Here is a 19,744-nt window from a genome sequence, read left to right on the forward strand (position 1 = left end):
GAATTTTTTTACTACAATTCTACCACCTCTTGTAGATGAGAGGGATTTCTCTTTTATGCCTGATGAGTCCCAAATAGAAGCAGTTGTGTACTTGCTCCTGATGATCCCTATAGATAAAACCACCACAGAGTAGAGCTACAAATGAATCCCAGGATAAATATGCCATTAAACCATTGGAACTTTGTTCAAGAACATTAAAAACTCTGTTAGGTTTCATGAACTTGTGTAGTAAATTCAGCTAAATTACATTATGAATTGATTTTTTTTCTCCAAAAGCAGTACCGATGGATTAACAACTATCATTAAAAAGTGGTTCTTATTTAGCAGGAATGCTTTAAAAGTATAGTGATCCCAATTCCTGGGATCTAGATTTCAGAGAAGAGATGATGAACACCACCTCTAGTTCTGATTAGATGTTGGCTTGCAATCCAAGTAATAGTGAAAAACGTCTTCTTTAATGGCCTAGAAAATTTTCTCCCTTTAGTTCTTCTCTGCAGTGTTTTGTTTGTCTGTACTTTGCTATATCCTTTTCCTTTCCAATGTATATGGTTCCCCCCCCCTTATTTATAATTCCTTATATATTTTATAAATTCCTTATACAAAACCACAAAGTTCATTGGAGTCCTTCTGATGAGCTATGCCTGGTAGATCCTAGAATCTACTTAATAGGTAGATATTAGAGAGTATTTTAAACACCTTCCAACTGAAGAAATCAAAGCACTTTTTTACATGAGAAGTATTTTTGATGTAAAGCCAAAAAATTTTTCTCTCTCTTTAAAAAGTAGCAAAGTAGCAATTCTAGCTTTTGTATTTCTTATTTATAGTTAAAAAGGTTAGAGAACTTGCAGAAACTAACCCTTTAACAATAAAAACCAATCAGCTGGTTCAGGTCTAAGAAAATATATGCATTGGTAATAACTGTCATGCAATATATCAAGATTGCATCTTGTAGCAAATGGCCCAATTTAAGTTGGTTTGTATGTTATATAGCCTTGAAAGTTTGATCTAACTTCAGCTATATATTTTCTACTTTTTTAAACAAGCCACTGGGTCTCAGTTTTACCTCTATAATGTGAGGGTACCGAACTACCTTGCCAAATATAGCTGAATATGGTGAATACATTTATCTATATACTACTAAAACTCTTGTGCCTATTTGATTATTTGTAGCTTTCAATTAGGCAAAATGGTGTATCACAGGGTAACATTTTTTTAATCAACGTACCTCATATGGACTAATTTACAGAATTTATTCAAAATCTGTGTTTCCTATGGGATTCAAATTAGGCAAATTTATGGACACTTCAGTACTGCTATGCTGCTATCTGCAGCCATGAGATTGTCATTTCAAATGCTCTCCACCAGCTTTCCACAAAGTAGGTCAATGGGGAAGCTAGCAGGAAGTTGGAAATCTTTGACCTGCATGCAGGTAGTTACTGCTGCTGGATGAGAAGGTTGTGTAAGAGGCACTGCATGCGCTAGGGTGGGTACCACGTGGAACAGGGAGGATGTCTGAGGTGCTGCATGGGTTAGGGCGGGCACACGGGTGCACAAAAGTGCACAAGAAGCACTGAAGGTTGAGTAGGGTATGAGGGGGTGCCTAAGAGGTGCAGTGCACATTAGGGAGTGAGAGAGATACCATAAGCATCAGGGAGTATACATGAGAGGTGCAGCATGGATTTGGAGGATGCAAGGGGATTTGGATGCTAGGGTGGGTGGGGGCACAGTGAAGAGTGAAGAGGGTATGCAGGGATATTACAGAAATATTTCTGTATCTGGACCCAATGATCCAATGGGTCACAGGCTGTCCAGTATAATGTATCACCAGGGTTTATGTTGAAACATTTTTTTACTACTCTTGCACATCACTGGACCTGCTTTAAAATAGCATCTACTAATTTATTTCATAAATTAGCATATTGTCCATACTTTTTACTCATTGCTTACTGAATAAACCATTGGGTTTGTAGGTTCATGCTTAACATTAAGCCACTGAGTGCATCAATGTAAATGAAACATATTACGTCAGTGTTCAATGTTGAGATCCTTGATACTGTCAGGCTATTATCTAACAGGATGTGAACTGGTGAGTAGGTGTGTGTGCATATACCCATAGATGCATACATATCAGCAAACATACTCTATGTACTATATACATAACAGCCTAAATTTTTTTAAAAAATACTTTTTTCTTCCAAAACCTGGAAATAGAAAATAGAGGTAGAAATTATCTATTTTTTTCTTGTGTTATTTTATTTTATTTTATTTTTGCCAGAATTCATGTATCTGAAGGAACTATACAGCTCATTATTATTGGAATCCTAATTAATAGATTTGGCCACAAGTGTTTTTTATTCTAAGTGTTTTGGATTCTAAGGGCATCTGACTCAAACAATGTGATTCTTGATGTTGCACAACAAAAGTATAATAATAGTTTGACTATATACTAAAAAGGAACAAACCAGTATATACTTGCAAACCAAACTGGATAACTAAAGAACCAAAAAGAGATTCCATTCAACTGAGTCAAATGCCTGGAGGAAAAACCAGGTCTTAATGGTTTTTCTAACAGCAAGCAGAATTGGGGACACCATCATTTTAGAGCATGTTGTTGTCAGTTGCGAAGTCGTGTCCAATCTATCGCAACCCCATGGACAACATTCCTCCAGGCCTTCCTGTCCTCTACCATCTCCCGGAGTCCATTTAAGCTCATGCCTACTGCTTCAGTGACTCCATCCAGCCACCTCGTTCTGTCGTCCCCTTCTTCTTTTGTCCTCAATCTTTCCCAGCATTAGGCTCTTCTCCAATGAGTCCTTCTTTTTCATTAGGTGGCCAAAGTATTTGAGTTTCATCTTCAGGATCTGGCCTTCTAAAGAGCAGTCAGGGTTGATCTCCTCTAGGACTGACCTAATAGTAAAATTGGATTCTTATTTTAGGTCCTCTAACTAATTGTTTTTGATTCCAGACAATCACAGCCTTCATTCCCCAAAGAATAATTGGTATCCAACTTAGAAATATAGTGAAACAAAATGATTTAAACTACCACAGTGCAAAGTATTTATGTATGCTGATATCTGTTTACAATCATCATTATCATTATCATCATCTGAATCATGGAAAATTAATGTGATCCCAAGCAACCCTTAGATCTTAGTTGTAAGACAGAAAATTCAGTGTATTAGTCCTTTTCAGATTTTGTCAGTAAGATTTCAGAAAGTTAAAAGTTTTTTGCCTGAGGTTAGAAGAACTAACACTTGCCTATTTTTAATAGCAGGAAACTATTGTTGTACAACTAGCTTTATCAACTATTTAAATGAACGTCTGTTATACAGGAAAAAAGTATGTTTTTACAGACCCTTATGGTAAAACTTTGAAACAAATATTTAACTATTCTATGTTTACTTTCCTAGTTATTTTTTGATGTATGTCTAGCATTTCTTATAGACACTGTTCTGTTTGTGCAATTCTTTGCTTATGGATTACAATTGCTTCTTCCATGACTTTCAGGCAGAGGTGAGAGGTGTCATTAGAATGGGAACATCCATCATTTTTTTACAGTGCAATATAGTTAATCAATGCATAGTGAAATAATGATTAATAAGGGATATAATACTCAGTTGGAATTGTTAAAAACCAATCAATGTTTTATCATTTTCTAGGGATGGTCGTGTATAAACTATTAGATGTAATATAAGACAATTTGTAAAGATGCAGAAAGTCCAGTTCCAATGGACATCCTTCTAATTATAGAAGTGAAACTTTCAGCTTATCAACATAAGTCAAGGTCCTTAATGTTATTGCTTTATAACTTTCTAAAAAATCTCTAGTCATCTGGCATCTAGTTTGTATTAGCTGTAACCTCTGCTAAAGCTTTCAACATACCTTGAGGGATCTTAAAGCTATTTCTGTCAATGCCGTTAGAATCATTCCAACGTTAGTCAGATTATTCTTATAAGACAGTCAAAAATGTTAGCCACAACTTGTCTCATTTTCTTAGCATCATTCGCTTATATACTGTCATGTGGTACCAAGTGTCTGTTTTGCCTGAAGAAAAGAAGAATGTTGAAAGCAGAGAATGAGCCTACACCCCTTGAGCAGAATAAGGACAGCTCTCTTGAAAATGATCTGCTTGTAAAAATAAAAACAACTCTTCATATACAAACCACAAAAGAGTACAAATACAATCAGATTGTCTTCTTTTTCTACTTGATTGATATTTATATGCCTACCAGGGTGACTGTTAGTTCTTTATGGCATTCCCCATTGCCATATGCTCTGAAGGCATTTGTACCATGAATTGCTGTTTTCTTTTTTGTGAATGAATGGACAGATTAATATATAATATTTGGAAACATGCATAGTTTCTCCAAGTTCTTTTTTTAAAATCAGTATTTGAACAACTGCTGAGAACTCTAACCCTAACCCTAAAATACTATTAAAATTACTTATACCTTCCCACTCAAAGGCTACCAATATTGTAGGGTTTCATAATTTTTTTCATTGCAATGCACAAACTAGGTATATCAGAGTTTATTATCTTATGATAATATATAATAAGCCAGTTTTGCATTGTTAGATTAACTAGACTAAGTGTACAATATATGTCAGATAATATGGATGCGTGTATTGGAAATAATGTTCTATTAATATATAAATTGTTTGCTTTCTTTCATTTGGTTCATAACCCCTTTTGAAGTCCAGTTTTAGCCCTATAAGATTTTAAATCCGAATTAATTCAGTGTTGTGATATTTAGGGATAGAGGACATAGTCTTTTCTCTTGCATTGCTATTTCAATTGAAATTAACTCTTCCACCTACCTGTAAATCAGGTAGTCCTTGACTTATGCCTGTAATGGAGCCTGCCCACTATGGTCATAAGTCATGATGGACATAAAATGGATCATCCACATGACTGACCCAACTTTATGATCTTTTTTTTTTGGCAATTGTTAACTGAATCATTAAATCCAGTCTTTAAGCAACTGCCATTGTCATTAGTGTAATTTACTATGGTTTGGTTTTGCAAAAACCTGGAAGTAAATGCTGGTTTTTAGTAAAATTCTCATAAAATGCAGTAAAATGACCATGGGATGCTACAAATAACTGCAATTATGGGCCAGTTGCCGAGTGCCCAATATGCAGTCTCATGAACATAGGGAAGGTAATCTTAAGAACTGAGTTGTAAATACCCCCCTGGTTGTAACTTTGAATGGCTGCTAAGTGAATTGAAGGTCATAAATTGAAGACTACTTGTGAAAGTAGTTGTGAAATACAGTAATAATAATAATAATTTATTAAATTAATATGCCATCCCACTCCCGGCATGCCTTTTCTCCATATTGCTTACTACCAGTTTTAGCAGAAGAGAGGCAACCTAAGAAGAAAGGTATACAATCAGAAAAGAATTGATCCAACTGGACATCACAGTCTAAAAGATATGGATTAATTCCTTTTGATGGAATGGCAAAGGCAAATTAGTTGTAATCTAGCCATGCACTCATTGATGAGTGGCTGAAACCTGCCCAGTAATGCATAACACAAAAGGGATGAACTGGTTAACCTTAAGCATTCAGAATGCAAGAGCTGAATAAAAGTTATGAGACAGCGAAGTGGAAGCTTGTGGTTAAGAAAGTGAATGAATCCTGAGAACAATATTAACCCTAAATATTAATATTATCCAGGCATGGATTCTGATGTCTGAAGTATGACCATGTCCTCATGTTATTGTCAGCCTATCATTCCACTCAACTCTCTATTAGCCTTCTCCATATAATGTATAGGAATGTTTGTAACATACTATACCATTGGTAACAATTGCAAAACAACAGAAAGCATTAAATCTATGGCACTCTACACAAGATTGTCAAGAATTTCAGGGCTGCCTGATTTAATTTGTTAATATATTCATTTATACAAAATGTGCAAACTGTCTACTTCGCATGGCTCAAGGCAGTTTATAGGGATGCAGCAGAACATAAAGTAACTAAAAGAAATACCAATTACAGACAACAAATTAAAGTAGGCCAATCATCATAGCTTACAATTGCCCTGTGAAATAGAACTGATCTTGTACTTTCTTAAAAGTCAAGAGATTAAGACCATAACTCAGGAAGCAAGGTGTTCCAGAGTGTGGATAAAGCCACTAATGACGCTTCCACACATTTTACCACTCTCTTCTTTAAAAAGCCACCAAATTGGCTTGAAACTTGCCATAAGGTTTCCACTTTGATTTGCAAATCATCTTTGGTGGATGAATCAATCAAAGTTTGGTCAAAGAATTCCTTCAAAACTTTGCATAAGACTATTTGTCACAAAGTATGTTTACTTGGTGCAAATGGTGTCTTCCCTGCCACTGTATATCATCAGATCATTCAGATCTAAACAAGTGTAAGTACATAAAATAGTTGCAGCCATGGATAAGGCAATTTACTTATATTTTGTCTATACAAAGAATGTTGCTTTCTAGATGAATGGTGTGACATAACTGAATCTCCTTGTCCATATATGTTCCTTCTCTAATATTATTGACATGTAAAACAAATGTTTTGTTATTCAATTAAACTTCATTTAAATAATGATACACAGTATATTACTTCAGCTGATACTATTCAGTTTGAACATCATAGTACACAGTGCATTAGGGTAGATGAAAACAGAAAAACTAATTTAGGCTAAACTACATAACCCAATGAATGTATCATCTCAATGGAGGCAATATTAGATCTTACACTGATTATAATTTTGCATTAACTGCAATTATAAAAAAATGAAAAGCAGGGAGTAATTTTTATTGATATAATGTACCAGAAATTCTGAGAGGAAGAGGTATAATGAAGGCATATAATGATATATACTAAGGATGGATAACTTTTCTGCCCTTACTGTTTCCTCCAATAGCTGTTCCATAGCCTTGTTTCAAGTAACATGTGCCCTCTTGGGCCTTGGAGATCTCCCTACAGGGCTATGTGGAAGAATTTGCATAACAACTGTCAGACAAGGTTGCTCAAATCCATTCTCAGTTGGATGCTGGTTGTTCTATGGAGATGCTCAGGGTAGTCTTGTCCTGTTATCCAGAAATGGTTTTGTTGGGGTTGAAGAAGTGATAGGATCATTATGACTGTGAGCTTGGCCATTTGCTCTTTAGATCCATGCTCCCCTTGGTTGACTAAAGCTGCCAGGCGCTGTTGCATGGGTTGGCTCTATATGTGGTATATTCTTATTTGAGCATGGTTATTCCTTTGTTAAGGAGGTGTTGGTTCACCCCCTTCTCAAGAAGTCATTGCTGGATCCCACCATACTGGACAAGGGCTTTAAAGATCAAAACCAGCATTTTCAATTAGACCAAGAAACAAGGTATAATCTGTACCGTTATATTTTATTGAATGCTTGCTGATGCCTTTCTTTGTCACAGCATGTGTTTCTGTGCAGTCTTCATGCTTATGCAAGGCTTCCATTTTTTGAGAACACCTTTTCTGATACAGTAGAAATTATAGTTCTCACTACTACACTTGAATAATATTTGTTGTGTTGGATGAAAAGTTCAGAAAGAGCAATTATTTAAATACTTTTACAATTATTTATTAACTAAGCTGAAATTCACAACCTGCGGCTATACATTTGCAGGTGTGAAAACTGATCAAAAGACAGATGTGTATATAACACGTTTTGCAAAATAGTAGAGGATCATTTTTTCTTGGAAATGTGAAATCAGAATACTGTAAAAGTGTAAATTCCATGGATGCAGTAGTAGTCTGCGGGTGTCACTAGAAGGAATATTTGAAACAAATATGAAAAACACAATTCATTCTGATATAATTAAAATGTGAAATACTATTTTAAAAAAGCTTTAAAACTCATTTGAAATTTTTGGACTTCAACATTAGAACAGTCATTGAATATTAGAGCTAAAAGATTATGCTTTTTTTACAGAAACAAAACCAAAATGTTAAGATTCAGATATAAAGTTGATTTGTTCCTTTAACCTTTCTATGTATAACATAACCCCCATGTCTTCCCTTTTTAAATCTGCCATATTTGCATAAAATGTTAAATATGTTAAAGTTGTTTATAAGCATTCTTAGTTTTTCTGCAGTTTATCCAGAAAAATTAAGGAGATCCATGTTATTGGTTCCCTCCCCCAACATCTGATCTTCATATCAAAAGTATCCTCTTTTGATAGTTGTTGAGAAGAAAAAAAATCAAGCGGAATGTCTGCTTTAGTACCTGAATCCTTGATTAAACTGAAAATATGTATTTTTTAAAAAGTATTTTTTGCTTATTGTCATCAGATCCCTTCTTTATGTTCAAAAGGATTTATTCATTATAAAAGAACTTCTGATGCATAAATGTATACGTGGAACTGGAAACCCTAAACATACTTTCTCATGTAAAACAGAAGTTGTTTCAATATCAAATGCTAGTTATTTTACTTAAATTTCTTATTCCTTTAAAGTGTGATTTCTACCTTCCAGTTTTATGGACAACAGGCAGAAATATTTGAAAAGTTATTTATATAATGTAAGATAACTATCAGTTTACCCAAGAAACCAAAGTGGTTTCAAATTTCAACATTTTATAGTTGCAGCAGCTGTCATAAATTTGGATATTGAGCTGGGGAGGTATAGCTGCCTTGGAGATAATTGATTTCCTCCCTGAAATAATTTAATAGTGTTCACTTCAGAGAACATCTTTCTGCTTATTGATTCTTTCTGATTAGTCATTTGCAAAATTATTGCTATGGCTACAAATGTCAGTTCTCTCAGACTTTGGCACCTTTTTTGTAGCTTTTTTTCCTTTTTTGTCCAAGAAGGTTTTTAATAACCTAGCATCCTCAAAGACTTGTCTCACCCTACCTCCAATCCTAGAGTCTACAAATGCTAGCAGTTTTTCATACTGTACTGACCTTTCCAATCAGTTATTACATTTTAGCATTCCTTCTTTTTTCTTTTGATCATAAAAATTTATTTGAAATACCTTGTGTTAATGACAACAATCTTTGTGGAACAACTTTCTTCAAGCAAAGTCATACTATATTAGCAAGTGTCTCCAATTTTGTAGAAAATATGTAGAAAATTACTTTTGCACATGGCTACTGCTCAGAGTATATACCTTTTACTGTAATTTGTAAATAATTGTTTATCTTACCATTTTAAAAGGTGAAGAGATGACACATGGACAGATTTGCTGGCAATGACATCTAAATCATGGGGACAAGCATGCATATTATTTCTTTACGATATTTATAGCTTAATTTTGTCTGAGAGTTTCACATAGCATTTATGGGATTCCCTTCTCATTTTAAACTCAGAAATATAGCTTAAGAGATAGGTTGGGGCTGAGATAGAATGATTGATCCAAAGATACCCAATTAAGTCCTGTATGAATAGTCGGTTCATAACAGCAATTCAGGCTATTATTTGCAAACAGTTTGTTTTTATTGTCAAAACCAGCTATATATATATTATGGCACAATTATCAATAGACAGCTAGGTCAGTCAAAGGGCTGTAGTGATTAATTCTAGTGCTGGTCTCTATTACTCATGAAATATGTATTTATTTATTAACATTTCTTTTTCACTCTGAATCCCAATGCTTAAAACTAACATATGCAGGTGAGTTGGGCGTAGAGTAGAAGACTGAGAATTAAAAACAACATGACGGTAATATTTTACATCCACTCAGAGCTGCTTCAAACCATTTTCCTGTCCAAGGAGCTATTGGATGACATATAAGTAATAATGTCTGCAACCAGGATTCTTTAAATCATTTAAACGCTTCTTTACCTTAATCTGAAAAGTACACCATGGCATCAAATGGGTACTGCAAGGAATAATAAGTTGGCAGCTTTCAAACTATATATTAGTTTATTGGTCATGGCTATGTATCATCACTGTGTGATTAAGCAAATCTGTCAGTATTGAAAATATATAGTAACAGCCAGTTAACCAATATTGTTGAGAGCGAATATATTTTAGAGCATCAGTTAAAATGCTGTGTAAGGAATAAGCCTTGTTTATATAAGGATTATATTCAGAGGAATTGGTAATGCTAGATTTTGTCAGAATATCTGCACTAGTAAGGATGATAAAGAATTCCACAAATGTAAACAGTTTTGGAAATAATATTTCTCTCTGAAATATATAAGAACTATCATGTCTGTTTCTAAATTCCAGTAGTAGTTTTAATTCCTTTCTTCTGTCATTTTTCTCTTCTCAACCTTTCCCAAAAGCCCTACATTGTAGGCTGTAGCATATGAAAGTGCAGTAGAATTTATCAACTATTTGTGACTAGCACAACTATTTCCTAACCATGTTTAAAGCATGTAGTATATATTGAGGAAATTTCTCCTCAAAGAATAGATTAGGAAGAATCATTAGCAACACAGAGTATCATTTGCCAGTGCAATTTTGAACTCAGGGTGAGAAACAACTTAGAAGCAGCCTTCTGATGGAATTTGTTCACAGTTCAAAGCTAAATTCATATTTGAAAGTATGACAAATATGGCTTATTTGTTTTTAGATTAACATGTTGTATGACCCCAGATACTGCAATTTGTTATATTAAGTTGTATGAACACGGCCAAACAAACCTTGGCTTAGAACATTATATGAACCTAGATGACAAATGTGGAAATTAAAGGTTCTTTGCTTGAATCATCAGCTAGGAGTTGCCAGTCATCCAAATTATCCTTTTATGGTCTATGGCGGGTGTCAGCAACCCACGGCTCTGGAGCTGCATGCGGCTCTTTGGGCCCTTTGCTGTGGCTCTCTGTCGGGTGATCGCACCACTGGCTGGCCCCACCCCTCGCCCTCCTCTCCCACTCACTATTTGCCTGAGAAGGTAAGGGCGACGGTGGCGGATGGAGACTCGCTCCATATTCCAGAGTGGCAGCAAAGCGGTCCTGTATTTGTCTCTTCTTCCAGCCCTTGTTGGTGCTGCGTGCACCTTAGTCATTCGGGGAGATGCATGACTTTCTCTCCGCCCCAAGACACTGGCCCAGCCCAGCTGCAGCCAATTCTCCACGTCGTAATGGACTGCAGGAGGAGGAGGGGACACCGTCTCTCTACTTCCATGGCCTGCTCACTGCTCTTGCAGTGCCTTGTCCAGCAGACTTAAATTTAGTGCGCTTCACAATGGATTCACAGTGAATCTGCCAGAGGATAAAGCTGACTGAAGATCAAACCAGACTGTCCAATAAAATTCTGTATATTTGCCCATTTCCCCCCAATTGTTGGACATACTATGGATTTATTTCTGAGTAAACATAGACTGTAGCATTGACTACAATTTTAAGTCAGTTTTTTCTATGTCTCTGGATCTTTGCCTCTCCCCTCCCTGAGTCTTGCCTATATAAATGCATTATTTTTGAGTTAAAGAATATAACTTGAAAATATGGGATTCTTTATAAAAGACTGATTCCAACAATTAACTAAATTGCTTCTAGAGATAGTTATAACAGATTGAAAATGTAGCCTGTCTGTATGCCAGTGATTGGCTGATGTTCCTGCTGTGCCAGAGGAAAGAGGGAGAATTTCTTTGCCAGCTTTCAGTGAAGGACTTGCTGCTGTGACAGCAGATCTCACTCAGGGACTTGATTTAATGCTACCAATTACCATATCTTTGTAATTGCAATCCATGCCTGATGAGGATGGTGGAGACTGTAAGGCCTTGAGTAGAACATCTTTGTCTTATAAGGATATAATGTCTTCCATTGATCTTCCCTTTTAATGTTTCATCAACTCTGTAACCAATTGATCATTCCTTGGATAAAATCTGTACCATAACTGTATGCCAACATTTGTGATTCATTTTCACTTAGCTAATCAAAATGTTGTTCCACAAGACCCTGATGATGTTCAAGATGCTTCATAGGAGGCATTGCCTCAATCCAAACTGGCTGTCTTAGATAGCAAATATCTCATAGCCTTATCAAAGTATAAGACATGAGTTATTAATCATACCATCTTCTCTCAAATATCAATCAGTCTACTGGGATGGCCCACTAGAGTGCCAATTAATAAGAAATCTTAAGTAATGCATCGTGGGGAGTTTTATTCTTATCCAACCAAATGGAATATTGGAAAGGAATTTTGTAAAGGTGGTTAGGGCTCTGTCCTTTTGTTTCTCATCAGCACAACTCTCTGAAAACTGAACAGCATCAACTTTGATATAGAAAAAAAGTCCAGTAAAAGTAAGACTGAGTTTGAAAATATGCTAGAGCAAAGGTGTCAAACTCAAGCCCCCCTGGCCAGATGCAGCCCGCAGGGTGCTTAGATCTGGCCTATGGGGATGCCTTGGAAAAAGAGAAGGACTGGCCCTCTGCCAGCAAAAATTGAGCTTGGGAGGGCCACGCATGACCCTCCTGAGCTCTGTTTTTGGCTGTAACAGCTTCCTGCAACCCTCTGCCAGAAAAAATGGAGTACTGGTGGCCCTCCTGAGCTCCATTTTCACTGGCAGAGCACTTCAGCCACCACAAGCACCCCCTGAAATGAGTGATGTTGAGCTAGTCACGCCCACCTTGGCCACACCCACCTGGCCTCCCGAGGTCAAACACAACCCTGATGCGGTTCTCGATGAAATCGAGTTTGATACCCCTGTGTTAGAGCTTACTAAGCTTGTAGTTCTATCTGAAGAACTGAACTGAAGAAAAACTGAAGAATCTTCATGGATGAGAAGTGAAATGTCTTCAAGGAAAAACAAAGAAAATCCAGTTGCCTTTTGAAAAAGCACCCTTGGACAACCATGATCTGGATGACTGAGAATTTCCATAGACAAAAATAAAAAAGTTGTTTTGCTTTTCCAGAAGAAGCAAGTAGGTAGAGTTTTGTAGTGCTTTTCGGATGAGTGGATTTGGGATGTTTGCAAGATGGTAATTAGAGGGGAGAATATAGAAGACTGATTTCATAAACAGAAGCATACTAATTCAGCTGTGTCCCAATGCTTTTTGAATGCAACAGTCAAGTGAGCCACCAGGCAGCCATTACTTAAATTGGGTAATATACTAGTTGCTGAAAGAAGTTACATAATATTATGTGATCACTGAACAATAACCGCATGGCTATGTTTTAGCAAAGGAATTGCTGATGTACAGAAGCAAAGTCAGCACAGGAGGTAATGATAAACTAACCTTCCAGTCAAGTGTGCTTTCTAAATACCTGTCTGCAATATTAGAAACAGACTGAAATTGGTGCATTCCCAAATCAGTAATCCTGGCTTCAGCCAATTACTTTTGGTTCAATTATTTCTAAACCACTGATGGGCCTTCAATTAATGCTGCTTGCATGATTCCACACAAGAGCTTTCAAAGCTTCTCTTACATTGCAAACACTTTTTATATCATCTGTAAATGCTGATAATCCAAGGCTAAAAGTTAAACCGTTTTACAGAATTAGAATGATCTTTAACAATATTTCCACCAAGAGAGGTGTTAGTGTAAATATGAATTATTATATCCGAAACTCTTCTTAAACTACAACTTTACATTTTGCACAAAATACTGTATATAACTTCTGTTAAGGTATGTGCTAAACAATGACATCTTTTAAAATTGAATACACAATGGAAATATTAAAAAAATATTTGATTGATTGAATACTTAGTCTATATCTCTCCAAAATGAAACATTTGGGAAGAAAGCCATCTCTCCCCACATTTTTGCATTTGTGTTCCAATAGCAGAAAATAAAACAATAGCATCTCAGTTGTGGTTATTTTATTCAAGTCCAATAACTGAAATTGAGGTTAATTGACCTTTATATGATGGATACACAGAACAGTACTTAAACTGCACACATGGAGAGCAAGTTTATTTGAAAAGCAAATTAAATTAATTGACATTCATGTGAAGCTCTCTTGCTTATTGCTAGCTGCTCAGGTGAATAGTTTGTTGATGATATTGATAAAAGAAACATTCGTTTCTGATAAATAAGATTTTCAGTTGAATAGGTTTTAATTAGATGAGTTTTACCTGGACTTTCATTTGTACAATCTGAAGCTAATCCTTTCAGGTAAACGTTTAATGCCTCCCTCTTAACACTTGAACACAGAGGTTTCAAATTCAAATAATAATGAAGGCTACATAAGGACTATTAATTAATCCACTAATGCAATACCAAAGGCTTTTCAAACATTGATACAAAAGTCCAAGCTAGTCAAAAGTCAAGAAAATTAAGAATACAATGTTAGGCATTAAACAAAATAACAATAAAAAAACCCCTCTGGTCCTGATTCCATGTATGAACTCCATAGTTGAACTCAACAGGGATTTCACTATTCATTTACATTTGATCTCTTAACAGTAAATCAAAACATGAAATTTAAAAAGTTAAGAAATTAAGGGATACACAAATTTATAATCATATAAATGCTTTTCTGCACTTCCACTTTGATTTTTCATACCCTTTTTTTCACCAGCTATTTAAGGAAGGTGTAAACTTTGTTTCCAAGAGATTTTCTTTTTTTCCCCCTATACATATCCCATTCCTAAAGAGGCTCTTTTGCATAGATTGATAGCCACAAATCTTTTTTGCTTGTTCTTCCATAAAAATGGGATCAACCAAGGTTAAGGGAAGAAGGATGCAATCACATTCTAAGGCAAAATATTTCCTCTCCAAGTGTACCTGATTCTGTACCATATCTCCTAGGGTATTGTTGCATACAAAAGATGAAGATGATTCAGAAGGTTGCATGCAGTGTACAGGCCTTATTTCTAAATCATTTTTACACCTTCCCAAATAAAACACTTGCTGCAGATGCTGCTGCCATTTATTTATTAAATTGCTTATGATAATTACAATAAATTTTGTATATCAGAAATCTGATCATATTGAGCTCTTGGCATTACACCTTCCTGGAAGTTTAATATCCACTTCTTAGCTTCCCTAACAATTGCCATTGAATTGTCATTTGAATGTGACAAAAAGAGAAGGATTATTAAATACACGAGACCTAGTCATACTATATAATAGTATATATTAACCAAATATAACTCTAGCTCAGTTTAATTAAAATAAAGTCACATTTTGTCCTGTCCCGTTCCCCCCCGCCCAGTTCTGGCTAGTTTATTGTCCCATTCCAATTATTTTTTGTAGCCTTTGACATGCCTCAGATAAAATAAATGCAGAAGTCATATTAAAACAGCTAACTATTGAAAACATTTGATTTAGATTATTTAGTTTGTATTGTTTTCTTTCTTGGTAAAAAAAATAAGTAAAAACTGACAGTGGCATGCCTAATTCTATATGGGTAAGAGATATGACTCAACTGCTGTAGAAGTTGAACATAAATCCTAATTAGACTTCTATTTGTCTGACTTAGTCACCAATGAACTCTTTTGTTACAGTTCTATAGTTGTGGTTTAATCCATGAGTGCAATAGTAAGAGTAAATTATAAGTAAATTTAATTTCTCGATGGCACATCTCACCTAAGTTATGTCTGGGTGGTTTACAGTGAAAACATATCGTTAACAAGGATTTTTTTTAATGAAAACAAGAACAGCTTCCTTTTATTCTGCTTTTAAGAACAATAGGTCACACTTTGTCTATCATCTCAATATTTTTAAGTTTCTTAGTAACAATTCTCGGGCAGAAATGATATTTCCAATCACATTCCCTAAACTTTTAAACAGGAGCTTTATAGACTCTCCCCTTTCTCCAAAATACTGCAGCAATTTATGCAAACTAAAATAAAGACATACGTTAGTGAGATCATCCTACACCTAAACCATGGATTTTTAACAGAACTGAAGTTAAACAGAACATGCTTTCAGATAAACCCAACTCAACAAGAAAAGTCAGAAAGTGAACGGACAGCAAAAAAATAACTTTCTTCCCCACCTGACTTGCATTTGACAATACTGAAAGTATGCTTTATTGTTCATTTCAAATCCAATTTGAAATCCACTTTCTAAAATTTATTATTATTTATTTCTATTATTTATTTCTATTATTATTATTTATTTCTATGCTTTATCATCCTGTACTATCCTTCCTTCTGGACAAATATCACAATATATTATTTGCAGAACTATTTATAAATTATGTTTGTTTGAAGATTGCAACCATGTCAATACGGTTAGTCATATAAGTTCTGTTTGATATGACGATGGTGTGGCCAGTATCTGCATTTGATCCTAATGCAGTTCTCCTTAGCTGTAAGTATTAATATAGTTCATTTTTTTGAAAAAAAATTGAGACAAGTTAGACTCAAAGAACTTTAGGCAAATTCATTAACCAAATTAGATGACCTGCTTTTTAAAGTTGTACGATTACAGAACTTAAACAGACTTCCCAGCTGGAAAAGCTAGGCTATTTTATATCATCTCTTGGAAAAAATATTTACATTACAATTCAGTGACATTATTTTATTCTGAACTATGGTGTTGTGGAAACTCTTGAAAACACCACACATTATCAAGAAATAAAACATATGGATCAAAGAACAAAGCAATATTCTGTTCTCAGTTAAAGTACAAATAGCTAGGCTCACTTTGTCATACTTTAGACCAGGGCTGTCAAATTCCTGGCCCACGGGCTGGATGCGTCACACGCTGGCCACACCCATGCTGAGTTTAGCGAAGGGGGAAAAGTCCTGACACCTCACGTGACACCACTTGACGACGTGAGTTTGACACCCTTGCTTTAGACACATTATGCAATGGTCCAGAAATCAATATTGCTGGGAAAGATGAAAGAGGATTTCCAGTATCAGATGGGTGGACATATTTACAGTACCAGCAGGTTGGGAAATGCTGAGCAGACTGATGTAGACAGATCATTCTAGACAAGTCTATCTGTATGGTCACTAAAGTGTTGACACAGACTTCATGGCACATACTTAATTTATTTTGCAAGAGAATATTTATATATCATTATAAAATAAAGCTGATGTGACATTACTGAGAACATTTTTTTTAAAAAAAATGCTTGGTAATAAATATTTATTCCTAAATGTCTATTTGCATCTCACACATATTGAAAAAATTTTTGAGAAAAGAAAATTACTTGCTGCTAATAATTAATCTTCCACACTGTGAAGAAAATAATGAAAAATATATGGGGAAAAATAAACATATGGACAAAGTATCAGGATCCAGAATTAAATGTCATAAATAATGTAATTTATATAGATATATATTCATTTACCTTAAAGCAATATAAACTGTTTTAACATCATTATACATGATTCTTCACAGTGGATTAATTAAAATAGACATAGCAATATTTATATGAAAAAATAGCTCGTTATATGTTAATTGTATTAGGAAAAAGTACCATATAGAAATATAGCATTAGAAAAGTATAGCTATATAGTTTTATTTCAAATTAGATAGTAATTATATACATTTTTTACAATACTTAAATTTAAATATTTAAATTTTTAGGTAAACAGAATTATAAAATAATGTTACTCATATTGTAAAAATATAATATCTTATATGAATTCTGTATAAAATCCAAATAGTATATTTTAAGAAAGTTGCAAATAATAATATAGGACATTTATATTATTTGTTTGCAAAATTTGATAAAATGATAAAATGAAATAGTCTCAAAACTAATAATGTATACTATAATTATTGTATACTTGTACAAACAAATCATTTCAGTATACTTCTCGAAACTCCCAAGTAAGTATTAATAATTTGCTGGAAATATAAGCAGGTTTCAATCTGATTCAGCGATGGAAATTTTCTGGATGATGTCAGACAGATTTTCTGCATCCAGATCTTCTTTACTATTGTCTGACATTTCCGGTGAGATATAGCAACCAGAATCTCTTGGACAGTCATTTAATTGTAGTTTGTTAGGGCTGAGATTAGGGTTTAACATCTGTGGCATTGGTTCTGTTTCCTGGTCTTGTTCATCTAAAAAATAAAAAACAACCAGTCAGTCAACAAGACTTGAGAAAAAGCATAAAGTAGCATACAAAGTTCTTCCACTAGTGAAATGAAAGTTTCTTATTGAATCACAGTTAGAACAGAGAGGAGCTGATATCAGCCATCATCATGTACATCAGGTCTTCTGATAGCAAAATCTCATTTTACTGGCTAGTATCACGGGGAAGATGACTTTGAAAAAGCTTCCTCTCTCACCATAACATGCAAGACAAGGTGAGGACTGGCTGGGAGGAGAGGGACAAGGAGAGTCCAGGCAAGGTACCCCTCGATGTGAGTGACATTGAATTGGCCACGACCACCTAGTCACACACCCACCCAGTCATGCCCACCCAGTCATATGACCACCCAGCCACATCCCCCAAGCCATGCCCACAGAACCGGTTGTTAAAAAAATTGAATCCCACCACTCTCCATAGCCATAGATTACAGCAATAATATGTAACTTCTGTGACATAAAGAAACTTTAAACAGATCTTAAATCTGTTAATTGTACATATCAAGCCATCTTAACTATCTTGATCCAAAAGGATTTTTCTAAATATATAATATATAAATATATATTTAAATATCCTTAATTTATTATTATTTATTTATGAAGCACATTTATTAAATGTAACTTAGTTTGTATTATTATTTTATGAATATTAATGCAGCCATTACATTATTAAATAGTAATTATTTAAATATTAAAATAATTTTGCAGTATGATTATTTAAAAATTATCTAAATAATGAACGTATTACATTTTTAATTCATGAATGAAAAAATAAAGATGAAGAACCATCTTGTTGCAAAGCCTGGAATGCAAAACTTAGACTGATTTGAAGATCGATGTCTCAGATATACCTATGGTATTTTCAAACATTGCAGGGAGAACCTCTGATCAAGAATCCTAGAAAGTGAAGCTCACCAATAACTTTAAATGTTTTAAAGCTCACCAATAACTTAGCTAAATGTTTTAAAAGTAGTATAAAACTACTATAGCCTGCAATTCAAGTTTATCCCTAAATATCATGTTTTCCTGAGAATAAGACACTGTCTTATATTTTTTTTGAACCCTGAAATAAGCGCTTGGCCTTATTGCCATCCGCTCAAAAGCCCGACTGGGCTTATTATCAGGGGATGTCTTATTTTGGGGGAAACAGGGTAGTTATTCCAAAGTTATATTTACCACTTTTGAAAGGAATTCCTCTACTAAATAGAGGGAACCCCCCCCCCCAAGAAAGGCTAGGGATAAGCAATACTAATCAGAGCAAAATATAATGGTACTATCTCAAGTGAGACTATTATTGTTTCCAAGGCTTGTCCTGCATGGTTGTACCATCTGCTTGTTTCCCAGTATGCTTACTGTTGTTCTTATAAGAAAGCTATCAATGTACGATGTGACAAAGAGTTCTATTTTTTAGCCTGCTTGTCACAGAGCCTGATGGTGAATTGGGCTGAGAGAAGTGACTATCACTGTCACTGGGAATCACTGTCAGGAGGGAGGTAACAATCAGTTGGCCAATATGATCCAATTCTCTGTGAATCAATTGTGCTCTCAGGCTACAGTGTGGACCTTTCTACTGCAAGACTGCATTTCTCAAAGATGTGACACATTAATCTTTTCATATGGCTTCCTAACTGAATGTGTATTTTGATTTAAAGCATTTTACCACAAATGACAAATGTCAGTTTTAATCTGTAAAATATTAGTTAAAGGCGCAGGATACAGAAATCAGTTTCCTTAAAAAAAAAAAAATCACTACTAATTGTCGCTGAATCAGCAAAATATACTATTTTATCAACTTGTAGACGTCATGTAATTTCCCTAAAGTAAAACAGTTTCATAAAAGATAAATGGCTTTT

The 19,744-nt window shown here is 34.8% G+C and overlaps 1 protein-coding gene across 2 annotated transcripts in view; it reads right to left on the reverse strand.

Moving 5' to 3' along the window:
* Positions 1-13,695: 13,695 nt before the first annotated feature.
* Positions 13,696-19,744, reverse strand: part of SAMSN1 (SAM domain, SH3 domain and nuclear localization signals 1) — an 80,739-nt gene continuing 74,690 nt past the window's right edge. For both annotated transcript variants that reach the window (XM_034422770.3, XM_034422904.3), the window contains one exon: positions 13,696-17,863. In XM_034422770.3, coding sequence (XP_034278661.2) covers positions 17,664-17,863 — 200 coding nt within the window. In that variant the 3' untranslated portion in view covers positions 13,696-17,663. The remainder of the gene's footprint in view (positions 17,864-19,744) is intronic.

Source organism: Pantherophis guttatus, chromosome 5, assembly GCF_059756535.1.
Source record: "Pantherophis guttatus breed Tessera chromosome 5, ASM5975653v1, whole genome shotgun sequence".
Taxonomy (NCBI): Eukaryota; Metazoa; Chordata; class Lepidosauria; order Squamata; family Colubridae; genus Pantherophis; species Pantherophis guttatus.